Source organism: Hemitrygon akajei, chromosome 21 (assembly GCF_048418815.1).
Source record: "Hemitrygon akajei chromosome 21, sHemAka1.3, whole genome shotgun sequence".
Taxonomy (NCBI): domain Eukaryota; kingdom Metazoa; phylum Chordata; class Chondrichthyes; order Myliobatiformes; family Dasyatidae; genus Hemitrygon; species Hemitrygon akajei.
This window is the reverse complement of record NC_133144.1, coordinates 38,980,030-38,996,631: the sequence shown is the minus strand read 5'-3', so window position 1 is coordinate 38,996,631 and position 16,602 is coordinate 38,980,030. Positions and strand designations below refer to the sequence as shown.

Genomic DNA, 16,602 nt, shown 5'->3' with positions numbered 1-16,602 from the left:
ACGGTGGCGTAGTGGTCAACACGATGCTACCACACCTCAGGACGTTAGAGTTCAGAGTTCAATTCTGACACCATCTGTAAGAAATTTCTACGTCCCACACACGTGGGTTTCCTCCGGGTGCTCCGATTTCCTCCCACAGTCCAAAGACATACTGGTTAAGAGGTTAATTGGTCATTATAAATTGTCCTGTGATTAGTCCAGGTTTAACTAGGTGGGTTGCTAGTTAGTCCAGCTCTCCTCCGCAACTGCTAACTAACCTGCTGAGTTCCGCCAGAGTAGTACACACGTAACGCTGGAGGAAGTCAGCAGGCCAGGCAGCATCTATGGAAAAGAGTAAACAGTTAATGTTTTGTGACTGATAAAGGGTCTCGACCTGAAATGTCCACTGTTTACTCTTTTCCAAAGATACTGCCTGGCCTGCTGAGTTCTCTCAGCAATTTGTATATTTCTTTGATTTTCAGCATCTGCAGATTTTCTCTTGTTTTTGAATTCTGCCAGAGGTTTGTTTTATGCTCCAAGTTGCAGCCACCTGCAGTCTCCTATTTTAAAAGCAGGATGTTTTCTTTTGTTCATAGGTCAAATATGATTTTCTCTATGATGTTCACTACTTCTGCTGCCTCGAACACTGGGATTCGCTTTCACTCCGACGCGCCTTCACCACTTTCTATTTGGTGGCACTTTTTGTGTTGCCGCTCATGGTAATGTTGCTGCTTTATACCAGAGTTGTCTTTGAGTTGTGGATAAAGAAACGTGTTGAAGATCATTCAGTTTTAAACCTGAACCAAAACAAAGCCTCCAAAACTGCAAGGTGAGTTTTCCCGAAGGTTACCTGAAATTACAGCATAGAAACCGGACATTCGCTCAAAATTGTCAAAAATGCTTAACTGTATGTATATTACCCCCATATTATTGTCCTTCCTTATTATCTCTCCCCTCCTGCGCTTATACTTATCCGACAATCTTAGAGTCAAAGGGTTATACTGCCTGGATACAGAACTTTCAGCCCAACAAGTCCGAGCCATCGTTGGTACCCAGTCAGCTAATCTTAATTTTCCAGTTCAGCTCACATCCCTCTAAGCCCCTGCATGTACCTTAAATGATACTATTGTACCTGCCTCATCCACTTCCTCTGGCAGCTCATTCCATATATTCACCATTCTTTGCAAGTAAAAGTTGTCCCTCAGACCCCTTTATATCTTTCCCCGCTCACCCGAGATCTATGCCCCCTAATGTTGGACTGGGGGAAGGACTGCTACCATCCACCTTATCCATGCGCCTTGTGATTTTATAAACCTCTGTAGGTTACCCTTTATCCTCCCGTGATCCAAGAAATAAGGGACCGAGTCTGGCCAACCTTTCCCTCTAACTCAGGATGTTCAGTCATGCAGCATCGTCGTGAATATTTTCTGCTCCCATTCCAGTTTAATCACATCCATCCCATAAAAGGGGTGCAGTGGGGTGCAGTCTTTCAATGATTCTATCGTGTTTCTTGAATTTACTGTGTATAAAACATACGTCAGGGTTGTGTATAGTGACACATATGTACTTTTGATAATAAACTTACTTTGAACTGAGAACTTTACTTTCTATGTTGTACTTACTTCAGAATGATTTTATGTGCCCAAAGTTGAATGTTCCCTTTTTCAACAATTATATTTAATATATGTGGAAAAGTTTTTCATTAGGTTTTTTTATAGATCATAATTCATCTATAATAATTTCTGTTTAAAAGTTTTTATCAAAAAAGTAATGGAGTTGCATAGCACAGGATGAGCCCTATGGTCTGCAGTCCCCATGCAAACCAATTTGCTCTTCATGGGCAATTAATCCCATTGGCCATTTCAGTCCTGTAGCGTTCTTTACCTTCACTTTCAAGTGACAGTTTAAATGCCTCCTAAATGTAGTGATCGTATGTGAGTCCACCACCTTGTCTGGCTTTGAGTTCCAGATATCAATCAGCCCCTGTGTAAACGCATTCTCTACGGATCCACTTTAGAATTGATTCAATATCACCAGCAGAAGTCGTGAAATTTGTTAATATTACAGCAACAGTACAATGAAATGCATGATAAGTAAATATAGGGAAAAATCTGTGTTATGTTAGAAGAAAAAACTGAGGTTAAAACTGCTACCTCTCACCTCAAGCTCATGCACTCTCATCTTAGGCATCTCTATCATGGACAAAAGCTTCTGAGTATTCACCCTGTCTATGCCTCATCAGGAGAAGCATGCCCAGCTTATCCAATCTCTAACCATAACTGAAGTCGTCCAATCCAGGCACCATCCTGTCAATCTCCTCTGCATTCTACACCATTCCTATTGTGTGGCAAGCAGAACGGCAATATGTTAAGCACACAGGATCACATATATAAATAATAGTTCGTTTGACAGCAAATTCTAACCTTGAATATATTTATGTCCTTCCTAAGAAAGAAGAAACGAGCTATAGTTATGATGATAACTGTTGTTGTGCTCTTCACCATATGCTGGGCTCCATTCCATGTGGTGCATATGCTGATTGAATACAGTAAGCCAAGATTTGTTTATTTTTACCCTTTCAATTAGTTTTATTGATTATTATTTTCATTAAATGTTAACATCAGTATTTTGTAATCTAGTATAATCCAGTTAGCTACTGTATATTTGACATAAAAAGGTCAAATAAGGTCATTAAAGCAACAGTGACCTCTCAGGGGGAGGGGCTTGAGGGAGCTGCCATTGATCAATTCTGATCTAAAACAGTCATTAATCCTAATTTACATAATCAGATCCCCACTGTAACAGATTCAACACCTGTCAGTTGGTCCGTTTCAACAGTTGGTGGTATGGTCATGTGGTTTTAGAATATTAAAACCAATTTTAATGCTAATCCTGTCAGCTGTTTTCTCTCAATGAATTGCAGTGCCATATAAACTATAAGGGATCAAATTCAACTGTTGAATCTGTAATGAATTTACTTTTTCTCTGTTTTGGGGTAGAAATTGAAGCATTTTTATTTTTATCTCAGTATGCATATCAGCAACTTTCTATTGATGGCTGTGCCGTGCCTACCTGATACAAACTGAGTTGGTATCACTTTGACACTTTACATGGGCTTTGGAACATTCTTGTTGTGTCTTGAACAAAGAATGAAGATCTCTGTTAGGAAACTACCAATTCCTTCAGTAGAGCAGAAAGCCAAGCAAAGGAAATTCTGGACTTTTTGACCACTAGCTTCCATTTGCATAACTTGAGCTTCTGTCCCAAGTCTGGATCATCCTACAATGTCTTGAGCTCCAAGAGTGGCCTTAGGAAATCATGGCCCAAAATGTGTACAAATCATACATAATTTGGTGATTGGGACTAATTGAAATCACTAATTGAGCTTTTACATCAAAATACAGATGAATGCTGATGGTGCAGTTCAAAACCAATAATGCATTCTGGTTTTCAAGCAGGGTGCCTTGGATTTGCTTCCAACTGACACGTCATGATGAAGCAACACCTCCCCTGTCCTCTGATCCCAGCCCATCTCCTAAATTAAGTTCAAAGTACATATAATTTCAAAGTATGTGTACCTTATACAACCTTTATACAAGATTCACCTCCTTTCAGGCAGCCAGAAAACAAAAAAGCTCATAGAACCCATTAATATAAAAGAAGACCATCAAACCCCCAATGTGCAGAGAAAATAAAACAAATCGTGCACACGATATGTTAGTCACGTGCAAGGCAATGTGTCGGACTTACACTATGTTGGATCCTCTGCCTATGGATCACAGAGAATGAGACTTTGAGACCTTAAAGAGCAGAACGGCCATGAAAATGACTGTAGCAAAGGTCTACTAAATATATTATCTGGGGCAAGATGGGGAATAAACCATAAAAACATCAGACATAGGAACAGATTTAGAACATTAAACTGTCATGATATTTCTCTTTTTATGAATACCGTGAACTTCTGTGTTTTTTGTTATAGTAGAGATTTGCATTGCAGGTGGGTATTTATTTCTTACTGAATCCCATGGCAGTTGTTACTAAATTGCTCCATAATGCTGAGAATCAATCCCTCAGTCACAGGACAATCTCTTCTGCTCTGGATTGTTGACTGAATTCTGTTTTCACAGATAATTTACAGGATGAAAATGATCACATCACCAACATCATGATCAGCGCTGTGCAGGCAATTGGATTCTTCAACTCTTTCAACAACCCTGTTGTGTACACACTATTGAACAAAACCTTCAGGGAATCTTGTTTCTCTTTCCTATCACGTTGTGTTCACAGAGCCCAGTGTAATTTCAGTGCATGTGCACCAAAGCCAAGCATTGCTACAAGACAGGTTGGCTGCTTGCAAGATCTACAGCCAAAGAAACAAACAGAGGCACCAAATCCTAATCAGTTTGACAATGTTGATCTTAACTGGTGTGAAAATTATAAAACAATGACGGGTGAGCTGGAAGATCTGACCTTCCCTGTATCTTAAACTAACCTACCATGCACTTCTGGGCACAGCTGAGAATTTCTACTTTTCATTGAGCCTGGTGCTGTTTTACTTCAGTCAGCAATGTTGAAATATGCATTTATGTGCGTAGGACTAAGATTTCAATAGAATTGTGTTAAAAGTAAAGTCCATTTAAAAGAAGAACTTGTGTTTATCTAGGATCTATTGTGACTTCAGAGTAACCCATTGTGCTTTAGAGTCATAATTGAAATATAGCTGCTGTTGTAATGTTTGAAATCAGGCCGCCAAATTTTTAAAACAATGTTTTACATGTCGCAGTATTAATAATCTGTTGTCAGGTGAATTGAAGGATAAAAATTGGACAAATACTCTCCACCTCTTCTTCAAAGTAGGCAATGGGAATATTTATACCCTAATAAAAGTGAGGAGATTATCCTGGTTTAAAAATATGGCTTGTTGGTCAATATATCACCCTAATGCTGAAGTGAAATTTTAACCCATAACCTTCTGATATGTGTAAATACCATCGACTTGCCATGGGAGAGGGGGGAGAAATGGGGTTTGTTTTGCTGTAACACGCACAAACTGCTGGAAGAACTCAGCAGGCCAGGCAGCATTTATGGAAAAAAATACAGTCAATGTTTCGGGCTGAAATCCTTTGGCTGGACTGGAGGAAAAAAAGCTGAGGAGTAGATTTAAAAGGTGGGGGAGGGGAGAGAGAGAACCACCAGATGATAGGTGAAACCTGGAGGGGGAGGGATGAAGTAAAGAGATGGGAAGTGATTGGTGAGATGAGGTGAGAGAGGGAATGGGGGGAGTGTTGGGGGGACATTACTGGAAGTTTGAGAAATCGATGTTCATGTCATCAGGTTGGAAGCTACCCAGATGGAATATAAAGTGTTGTTCCTCCAACCTAAATGTGGCCTCATCACAACAGTAGAGGAGGCTATGGATGGACATATTGGAATGAGAATGGAAAGTGGAATTAAAATAGGTGGCCACTGGGAGATCCCGCTTGTTCTTGCGGACGAAGCATAGGTGCTTGGCGAAGCGGTTTCCCAATCTATGTCGGGTCTCACCAATATAAGTGAGGCCAACTGGCAGCACTGAACACAGTAAATAACCCCAAAAGACTCACAGGTGAAGTGTCGCCGTAACTGGAAAGACTGTTTAGGGCCCTGAATAGTCATGAGGGAGGAGGTGTAGGGACAGGTGTAGCACTTGTTCCACTTCAAGAGATAAGTACAGGACGGAGATCTGTGAGGAAGGAAGAATGGACAATGGAGTTGCGTAGGCAGTGATCCTTGTGGACAGCAGAAAGTGGGGAGGAGGGAAAGATGTGCTTGGTGGTAGGATCCTGTTGGAGGTAGCAGAAGTTTAGGAGAATTATGTGCTGGAGGTGGAGGCTGGTGGGGTGGTAGGTGAGGACAAGAGGTGGTGGGAGGATGGGGTGAGAGCAGACGTGCATGAAATGGAAGAGATGCGGTTGAAGGCAGCATTGATGGTGAAGGAAGGGAAGCCCCCTTCTTTGAAAAAGGAGGACATTTCCTTCATTCTGGAATGAAAGGCTCATCCTGAGAGCAAATGCGGCGGAGACGGAGGAATTAAGAAAAGGGGATGGAATTTTTACAAGTAGTAGGGTGGGACGAGGTGTAGTCTAGGTAGATGTGAGAGTCCATGGGTTTATAATAGATATCGGTGGATAAGCTGTCTCCATGAGGTTGAGAAAGGGAAGAGAGGTATTGGAAATGGACAGCAGGGTAGAAGTTGGAGGCAAAGTGGATGAAGTCGACGAGTTCAGCACGGGTGCAGAAAGCAGCAACAATGCACTTGTGAATGTAGTACAGGAAAAGTGTGGAGTGGTTACTAGTGTGGACTTGTACCATAGACCGTTCCGGGTGGCTGACAAACGGGCAGGCATTGCTGGGACCCATGTGAGTGCCCATGGCTACACCTTTTGTTTGAAGGAAGTGGGAGGAGGCAAAGGAGAAATTATTTTTGAGTGAGGACAAGTTCCGCTAGGCAGAGGAGAGTGGTGGTGGAGAGGAACTGGTTAGTGTGGTAACTTCTACTTTACAAAAAGACCACTTGACAACTTGATGGCCAAAAGAGCATCTTTATCTGGGACGGCAAATGATATTTACAATACAGAGGCTTCCAGGTACCTCGTGCGGCATGGGTGGAGGAACTATATACAATGCATACTGGGAGTAAAAAGAACGGAAGTAAAAATCCTGCCAACCCTGGATCCCACCTCTTGCTACCAACAGCTTCCCGATTAGTATTAACTTACTTTTAATAATACTCACATTACAACAATTAGGTCTTGTGTCCAGAAAAAAAACGGAGATCTTGAGGGCTTCCTGGTGGGGGATGGAGGTGTTATAGTGACCGGAATCCGTTATAAAAATGAGATGATAGAGGCCAGGGAACTTGAAATACTTGAAAAATTCAAGAGCGTGTGAGGTGTCATGGATGTAGGTAGGAAGGGACTGAACTGGGGGGTGGGGGGGGGGGATAAAACACAGTCGAGGTAGCCAATATGAGTTCAGTGGGGCAGTAACAAGCTGAAACAATGGGTCTACCTGGACAAGTGGGTTTGTGGATCTTCAGTAGGAGGTAGAAACAACAGGTAATAATTCTCTGAAACGTCCGCCACCTCCAACAGGATCCCACCACCAAGCACATCTTTCCCTCCCCCATCATTTTCTGCTTTCTGAGGGGATTGCTCCCTATGTGACTCCCTTATCCATTCATCCCTCCCCACTGATCTCCCTCCTGGTACGTATCCTCGCAAGCGGAACAAGTGTTACGCCTGCCCCTACACCTCCTCCCTCACTACTATCCAGGGCCTTAAACAGTCCTTCCAGATGAGGCGACACTTCACCTGTGAGTCTGTTGGGGTCATTTACTGTGTTCAGTGAAAGTGTGGCCTGTATGTTGGTGAGACCTGATGTAGATTGGGAGACTGCTTCACCGAGCATCTGTGCTGCGTCTGTCAGAACAAGCCGGATTTCCCATTCCCATTCCTATTTCAGTATGTCCATCCATGGCCTCCTCCACTGTTGTGATGAAGCCACACTTAGGCTGGAGGAGCAACACCTTATATTCCGTCTGGGTAGCCTCCAACCTGTTGGCATGAACATCGATTTCTCAAACTTTGGGTTATGCCCCCCAACACCCCTGCCTACTCCTTCTCCATTTCCCATCTCCTTTTCCCTCTCACACCTCATCTCACCAATCACTTCCCAGCTCTTTACTTCATCCCTCCTCTCCCCTGTCACCTGGTAGTTCTCTCCCCTCTCCCCATTTCTTAAATCTATTCAGCAGCTTTTTTCTCTTCAGTCCTGCCGAAGGGTCTTGGCCTGAAACATCGACTGTAGTTTTTTCCACAGATGCTGCCTGGCCTGCTGAGTTCCTCCAGCATTTTGTGTGTGTTGCTCAGATTTCCAGCATCTGCAGATTTTCTCTTGTTTGTGGCTTGTTCTGCTGTTGTTGTTTTGTCACCTGCCAGGTTCTGTTCTGTGTTGTTGTGCCATGTCTGGTGGGATTCCATGTTAGCGCCAAAATGTATGGCGACTCTTGCAGGCTGCCCCCAGCACAAACTTCAGTGCATTGTTTGTTCATGCACACATCGCCTTTCACTCTATGTTTCTACGTACTTGTGATAAATACATCACCTGAATCTGAAACTACTATCGACTGAGCCACCATTGATATTAACTCTTCCTTTCTTCCTTAAAACCTATCCAGAACATCTTTAGATGCATTTACTCAATTAAAAGTAAATAATCCATGAACTCTTTTATCCATTTAGTTGTAGGTGAATTGAGGTAAAATGAATGGAGGTAGTTGACCATTGCTGGAGGTAGCATAGATTAACATAGATTAAATTTAACTTGAGGTAGAATAGATAACATTATCAAGCAATCTAAACCAGATTAAAAGACTGGAGGTATTTATTTTAACTTTAAGGGTAAACATTTTGCAAAAAGATCACAGTATTTGGAATTAGCAGATCATTCTGCCCATCGAGATCTTGTTGCCACCTTGCAGAGCAATTTTACCAGCCCTATTCTTTCTCCAGAGTATTATTCTTCTTAAGTGCCCATCCAGTTCCCTTTTGCAGGCAATACATTTCAAACCATAACTTATCTCATTAATATTTCTTACGTCCCTTATGCCCAAAAATTTGAAGCTACGCCATCTGGACCTTGACCTGTTTGCTAATGGGCATTGTTATAGATATTTGCATCCTGGGCCAGTGGGCCTTCTTGTTTTTTACCAATCTTAGCTTTCTTAAACACAGCGGCTGACACTTGTAAAGATCAAACAGCTGTAATTTGAACTTCCAACTAATATTCATTGTTTATATGCTGGTCATTAGCAGGATCCAGTCTTCATTTCTTAAAATATAATTGGGAAGCGGTAATCAGTTTAAAGTTTGAAATCACAGCTTTGCAAACAACCTCTGCCATAGAACAGACTTCCATGCCATAGCACCTGTCTTATTGCTGAAGAAGTGCAGTACTGTATAAGACAATGGGTTATTTAATTTGGGTTATTTCGAAATAGGTAATGATGGAAGCTTGCAGGCCATTTGGAGACAATCTCATCAATAATTTTTTTTAATGCTGGAAGGTTTATGTACTTGCTGAAGTTAGCTTTACAGCATTAATTGTGGCTAGCTGGAATCTCTATCGTCAAGAAGCTTTTAGACCATTTGTGTTAAAAGCTATCTGAAAGAATATCAAATACGTGTGAAGTAACCCAAGCAGCAAAGAAACTGTATAAATATAAGGAGTTCAGGCTTATTAAGAGTGGGCAAGGAATGTCAAGCAGCATGAAAGGAACATGGTTGAACTAGAGTCCATTCCTCTGCCTTCGATTTCTGGTTCATCTGCAACTCGGGGGTATGTCTTTATAGCTTATAGGAATGGTACCTGTATTTGGAAATCGTTTGTAGTTTAGAAATGGTTTGTAATTTGTAAGTCCTTTATAAAATAGAAATTCTCTGTGTGATTTAAATGTGTTTTAAAAATGTTGTTTGGGTTTAAACATGTATCACTGAAAATAAATGAACTGTTTTTAAAATACATCACACAAGTGAATCTGCAGATGCTGGAAATAAATAAAAACACAAAATGCTGGCAAAACTCAGCAGGCCAGACAGCATCTATGGGAGGAGGTAGTGTCGATGTTTTGGGCCGAAACCCTTCATCAGGAATGACTCAATCAGGAATAAGAGGCTTTCCTGATGAAGGGTTTCGGCCTGAAACATCATCACTACCTCCTCCCATAGATGCTGTCTGGCCTGCTGAGTTCTGCCAGCATTTTGTGTTTTTATTGTTTTTAAACTACTTTGTTTGCTGAAAGTATCTTCTTGGTAGAGAATGGGAGTGACACACTGCTCAGATAGTGGGTATTGGCAGCTAAACTCACCATGGAGAAAAAACAGGGAAGTGAACTAGTCTTTGAAGGTTAGGTAGTTACAGTATGTTACGCCTGTGCCCAACTCTGAGGGGTCGAAGGGTCCCAAAGTAGCCCCCTCCTTTTTGAGAATCGCAAGATCGCTATTAATTCAGGTCAGGAGACCCAGGAAATGAGAGAGAGACGTTTGGAATGTCTTGGCCCCTCGGCAATACAAAGCTACGGGAAACGGCCATTGTCTCTTGGAGACGGAATTGTGTATTGAGTACGGTGCTGTTTATTCGAAGCCCTCAGGGAATGACCAAAAGTGGGCTGGTTGAGGGGAGGCATCCCTCCACCCTGATTGACATCTGAGACCCTGTGAGTCAGGATAAAAGAGGGGCTGGGGGAACAGCCCCTTCAGACGCACCAGAAGAAACGCTAGAAATCCTGTAACAGCGTAATAGCGAAAGCCGGTGGAAAGCCCATGTGCGTCCTTTTCCATTTGCCTTGGAATTGGTGGGCCTTGCCACGGAAGAATGGCTTTAGCTAAAAACAAAGGAGAAATCAGCCCCAACAACTCTCGAAGGATTGACATCATAAAAGGAATGGGCAAGTTTTAAACTCTCTCTCTTGACTCCAACCAAAGGCTGCAGCCTGCAGCTTGAATGAACTTGAGTGACTTTTATATTTCCATCGGACAATACATTATCCCCTAGACAACGATAGAGTTATTTCTTATTGATTATTATTATACCCGCGCTTTTAGATTTAGTATTGATGACGTATATTATCTGTATGGTTGCATTGATATTATTTTTGTGTATTTTTATCAATAAATACTGTTAAAAATAGTACCATCAGACTTCAACGGACCTCTCTATCTTTGCTGGTAAGTGACCCAGTTACGGGGTACGTAACAAGTATAACTTCTTGGCTGTTTATATCTGATGGGGCTTAAGGTCTTCATCTGAGTTTAGAGCTCTGTGGTCAGCAAACCAAATACCATCACACTATAGTTTCCCTCTTTCAACTTTTTCTAAACCCCTTATTATGTTACTAATCTCTTTCAAATCTTCCCTTAACGTTCATTGTTTCCAAAAGGTCAGCCACAGCTCTTCTGACATGAGCTGTACTGGATCAATTGTGAGAATGTGACAACTGTGCATGTGACCTTTTGATTGTGCAGTGAATCAATTGGGCTTACACGTGGAAGGCTCTCTTTCTTTGTGTAGGCTTCCAAGCCTGCATGCTTTTGTTTTGGGGGCCCCGGTGTTTCGCTCCTGTGCTGTAAGTTGCCCAACGTGTACAGTGACCAACATAACTCAAAAAAATTGAATGTTAAAAAAGAATTGGATGTTATTCTCCAGGTGTGGCCTAACAATTATTTTTACACAGGCTCTACAGTACTTTAGTCTTCTGCAGTCTATTATTGTCATTCTTTTCACTATTTTTACCACTTTTAAGCTTTGTGTCATCCTTAACTTTGGAAATTCTGCCATGCAAAGCCATATCTAAATTACCGTAGGATACATTTAAAATAATCCTAATTAGCTCAGGAAATTGCATTTTATCTGACAACACAAGTATTAGAAATGTAAGAAGGTCTGATCCTGATGAAAAGCTGTCTGTCTTTGTTTTACGTGCACACACTGACCCTGTGCTGAGGATCATATTATCTAGGCGAAGAGACCAATGATACAACTTTTGGACTCTATGGATAAACTGCCACAGAAGATGATAGGGGACACGCTACGATGATGGTCTGCTTTGCCATCTAAAGAAAATCAACTGAGTTAATCAATGACACATTAAAAGCGTGATAATGGGACACTGTGTTAAAGACGGCAGGAGAAGCAACGAGAAACAATGCAAAAAGTCATAATCACTCATGACCCAAAACTTGGGCTATTTCTGTGTTGGATCAGGGATGATTGGAAGGAATGATTGGAAAGAATATGAGGAAACTGAGCTTAGATTTGGGGAGCAATAATAAGAGTCATGAATTTTTGAAGTTTAAAGAAAATTATTTACTTTATTATAATTAGAGTTAAAGGTCCCAGTACACTTTTGCACTGAAGTTTTACTAAAGAAGTATTGGGGGTGTGGGGATGGGGAGCATTTCTTGATGAAAATTTATAAATATTAATTTTCCATCTTCCCACCCAAGAGAAGGTGTAGCCTCCCTTATATTGGTGTTTTTGGTGTTGTCTGGTCACTTAGATTGCTTGTGATTTTCTTTTGATCACCATTTTGCAAGGTAACTACTCTCAGATTTGTTAGTTTTGTATCTTTTATATCTTCAATAAACAATTAAAACAAAACTAAGATCTCATTGATGGACTTTCATTGCATTTTTGTTTTAATAATTGGTATTTTCTTCATTGTATTTTTAGAGATGCTGTTTGATTATTAAGTTGTTATTTTCTATAAATATAAATTTGAATCACCACGCAAATCAACGATGACACTTAATAACTTCAATGAAATGCAATAGTTTAAAATCCTGTAAATCTGGCAAAACTTTTTAAAAAAGTTTCCCACCTCTCAAACTGTGGTGAACTACATATACCTGTCTGGACACGCCCCTGCTGACTGCTCCTGTGGCTCCTCCCACAGACCCCTGTATAAAGGCGATTGAGGCCTGAGCCCGGCCTCTCTGTCTCCAGGATGTAGTATGGTGGTCAACCACTGCTTGTTCCTTCTTCCAGTCAATAAAAGCCGATATCTCGCCTTTACGTCTCAGAGAGAGTTATTGATGGTGCATCACAAACGTAAAGGGAAAATGGCAACAAAAGGTGAACTAAAGCTAGGGTGAATGGAAGGCCAGCCTTTCCAGCTATGGGATGCAATGGGAAAATCAGATCAGAGTCTGGGATTCGGTGCAACCAAAGGCCAAAAGGTTGTGCCTAGTGAGGTGGTGGGTGAAGGTGGGTTGGATTCCTGCTTGGAGTTTGGGGAATTTTGGTGGGTAGTTTTAATACGGGAATGGGAAGGGCACGCATGTATTAAGTACCTGACAGGTTAAGCTGCAGACTTAGATTCAGATTCATATTCATCTATTTATCATATATACACACAAGACAACATACAGTGAAAAGCGTTGTTTGCATTGACAACCAGCACAATCTAAGGATGTGCTGTGTGCAGTCTGCAAGTGTCGTCACACATTCCAGCACCAGTCTAGCATCCCCATAGTGTTCAGTAGAACAACAGCAAAACAAAATTCTTTCCTCCCTCCCATCCGCTCACCTGCCCACACACTCACACACAGAGACAGTCCTCAAACCCCAGGTCAGGCCTCCCTGGGTCTCCAACCTCCATTGTGTTCATGGGCTTGCAGATATCAGGCCTCCTCCGACCTCCCCAGCGAACTCAAGACTCACAGAGCCAGAGCTTTGGCCACTGGGCCTCAGCTTGCAGACATCATCAACTTCAAGCATCAGTCTTTGGTATCAGCCTCAGGACTTGCTGATGATAGGCCCCTGAACGCTAGACCTCGTACTCCAGACTCCAGTATGAGGAGTAGTGGCAGGACCATGAACTCCAGGCTTCGAACTTCAGACTCACCGACTCACATACCTAAAGGGTCACTGGCCCTTTTGCTTCACATTTTAAGAAGCTGTTATTCTGAAAGTGCATAAAGACTGGTCTCCCAAGTTCAACTTGGCCTGCATTTCCTTGCAATAAACCTGATTGATTTAAAAAGTGAATCTTTGCAAATTGTACCAGAAGAATTTTAAAAATGATGTGAAATAACCCATAAATGTTAGTTACAAATCAAAGAACTGCAGATTTTGGAAATGTGAAATTAAATGCCTGGGCACATTGAAGCTTTCTGAGCTCGAGACTGAATGCTGCAATTTCAGGTCATCCAGCCATAAGACTGGGTCAGTATACTTCTCTCTTCCTTAGCACCACCAGATCTGACATGCAGTCACAACGTTATACTGTACAGCATAGAAACAGGTCCTTTGGCCCACATCTTCATGCTGACCATCAGTGTCCAAGTTCACCACCATTTAATAGCACTTGATATGCAGCTTCCTCTGCCTTAGTGATTCAAGCGATCATACAGATAGTTCTTAAACACTGTGGAAGAACTATCCTCCACCATCTTCTTAGACAGTTCTAGATTGAATGGATTTCTGACTGAAATGGATCTTTAGATCCATTTCAACCCCTTTATTTCTCACCCATACCCCCTGGTTTTAGATACTTCCATGATGGAGAAAAGCTTAACACTATCATCCTAACTATGCCTCACATAATTTTTCATCTCTCTGTTGTGTACCCTCTCAGCCCCTTCCGCTCCTAAGTAAGTAAACACGATCTATTCAGCCTTTCCCATTCATGGAAATGTTTCATCCCAGACAACATCCTGGTATACCTCTTCTGCACTCTCCAGTGCATTCACATCCTTCCTATAGTGTCGATCTGTTCTTCTTGTGCACAAGGAAAATAAAAGGAACGCTTGAGAGGTAAGAGTGTACGTGGTTTTGGGCCATTATTTTCATTATTTTATTTTTTTATTGGTGGCAACAATCACTTCAACATTGGGACCAGAACTGCACAAATTTCAGTGAATACAGACCAAACCTGATTACCCTCTTTGACAGGATAATCCTCTTATCTAGGAATTTGCTTAGTGAATCTTTCCACTGCTACTACATCCTTTCTTAGGCATGGGGACCAAAACTGTGTGCAATCCTCCAGACGTGACCTCACCAACACGATGCCCCAATTTCTAAACTCCACCTCTATTCTAAAGTCCAAAATATCATTTGACTTCTTAACTGCTTGCTGCACTTACCTGATGATGTTTTGTGATTTATATTCAAAACTTGGAGTAGATCCCACTGTACCTTACTCATTTTCAATCTCTATTTAAATAATAATCTGCCTTTTGATTCCTCTCACCGTAGGGTATGACCTTTCACTTTACCGCCTTAAACTTCATTTGTCAAGGTCTCCTCCACTCACTCCCTCTACCTATATTATAAAGATATATAAAGAATAAAAGCAAAGCACCATCTGGACAGCTGGAAAATGATGCTGAAAAGTAGTAATGTGGGACAAAGAAATGGCAGACAAATTTAATAAGTATTTTACTTTGGTCTCCATTGTGGAAGACCACCAGCAGTATGCCAGAAATTCAAGAGTGTCAGGGGTCAAAATTATGTGTCATTGCTAATACCAAGAAGGTGCTTGGGAGACTGACAGGTCTGAAGATAAGTCACCTGGACCAAGTGGACTACACCCCAGGTTTCTGAAGGAGGTGGCTGAAGAGATTGTGGAGGCATCATTAACGATCTTTCAAGAATCACTAGATTCTGAAATGGTTCCAGAGAAATGGAAAATTGCAAATGTCACTGCACTCTTTAAGAAGAGAGGGAGGAAGAAGACTGGAAGTTATCGACCATTTAGCCTGACTCCAGTGGTTGGCAAGATGTTGGAGTCCATGATTAAGGATGAGGTTTCAGGGTACTAGGTAGTACATCACAAAATAGGCCAAAGTTAGCATGATTTCCTTCAAGGGAAATCTTGTCTGACAAATCTATTGGTATATTTTTGAGGAAATAACAGGCAGGATTGACAAAGGAGTCAGTGGATGTTGTTTACTTGGATTTTCAGTAGGTCTTTGACAAGGTGCTGCACATGAGGCTGTAAAACAAAATTAGAACCTATGGCATTACAAGAAAGATACTAGCATAAATAAAAGATTGGGTGACTGGAAGAAGGCAAAGAGTGAGAATAAAGATGTTATTGTTATTGTAATGCTATTAATATGTATTGCTATTGCTTTTTTAAAACACATTTTGTATGATTGCAGGATCCTGGTAGATATTAAGAACTTAAATTACTGCAGGTCTACCCCATCACTGAGTTGCTCGTTGGTGGAGAAACTGAAGGAATTGGACTTGGTGCTAGAGAGGTGTCAAAGGTGTCAAAGGAGTCATCGCAAAGGTGATGTGCAGTCTAACAGCAAGTGATAGTCTTAGTCACATTTCTTGTGATTGCAAGGCACTGTCGGACATTGTTAATGTGGAATGCTGCAAGTCTGATTCACTGATTTATTGACAAATGGTGGGGGAGCTGCATAGTGAGAACTAGGCCTCAAGCTACAGTGTCACCTGTTGACAGCTGCCCAGGAGAGCTGAAGATGTTGGCGTTTGTGTATGACTGTTGGTACTGTGTTTTGGACCTTAGCCCCAGAGTAACACTGTTTTGTTTGTCTATAAACATTTGTATCCATGTATGGTTGAGTGATAATTAAATTTGAACTTAAAGAGGGTCTTTTCTTGTTGGCTGCCAATGACTAGTGGTGTTCCACAGGGATCAGTGTTGGGACTACTTCTTTTCACTTTATATGTTAATGATTTAGATAATGGAATTGATGCCTTTATGGCCAAGTTTGCGGATGATATGAAGACAGATGGAGGGGCAGGTAGTGTTGAGGAAGCCAGAAGTCCACAGAAGGACTTAGATAGATTAGGAGAATGGGCAAAGAAGTGGAAGATGGAATAAAGCATGGGGAAGTGTACGGTCATGCGCTTTGGTAGAAGGAATAAAGGCGTGGAATATTTTATAAATGTGGAGAAAGTTCAGAAAGCAGAGGGTCAAAGGGACTTGGGAGTCCTCATGCAGGGTTTCCTGGAGGTTAACTTGTAGGTTGATTTGGTGGTAAGAAAGGTGAATGCAATGATAACATTCATTTCGAGAAGACTAGAATACAAAAGCAAGGATAT

The 16,602-nt window shown here is 41.5% G+C and overlaps 1 protein-coding gene across 1 annotated transcript in view; it reads left to right on the top strand.

The window, feature by feature from the left end:
- LOC140714441 (pyroglutamylated RF-amide peptide receptor-like) overlaps positions 1-15,846 on the top strand; it is a 37,150-nt gene extending 21,304 nt beyond the window's left edge. Inside the window, exons 4-7 of the mRNA XM_073025739.1 lie at positions 576-808; positions 2,430-2,527; positions 4,107-4,404; positions 15,687-15,846. Of these exons, the coding sequence (XP_072881840.1) occupies positions 576-808; positions 2,430-2,527; positions 4,107-4,404; positions 15,687-15,846 (789 nt within the window). The remainder of the gene's footprint in view (positions 1-575; positions 809-2,429; positions 2,528-4,106; positions 4,405-15,686) is intronic.
- The last annotated feature ends 756 nt before the right edge of the window (positions 15,847-16,602 follow it).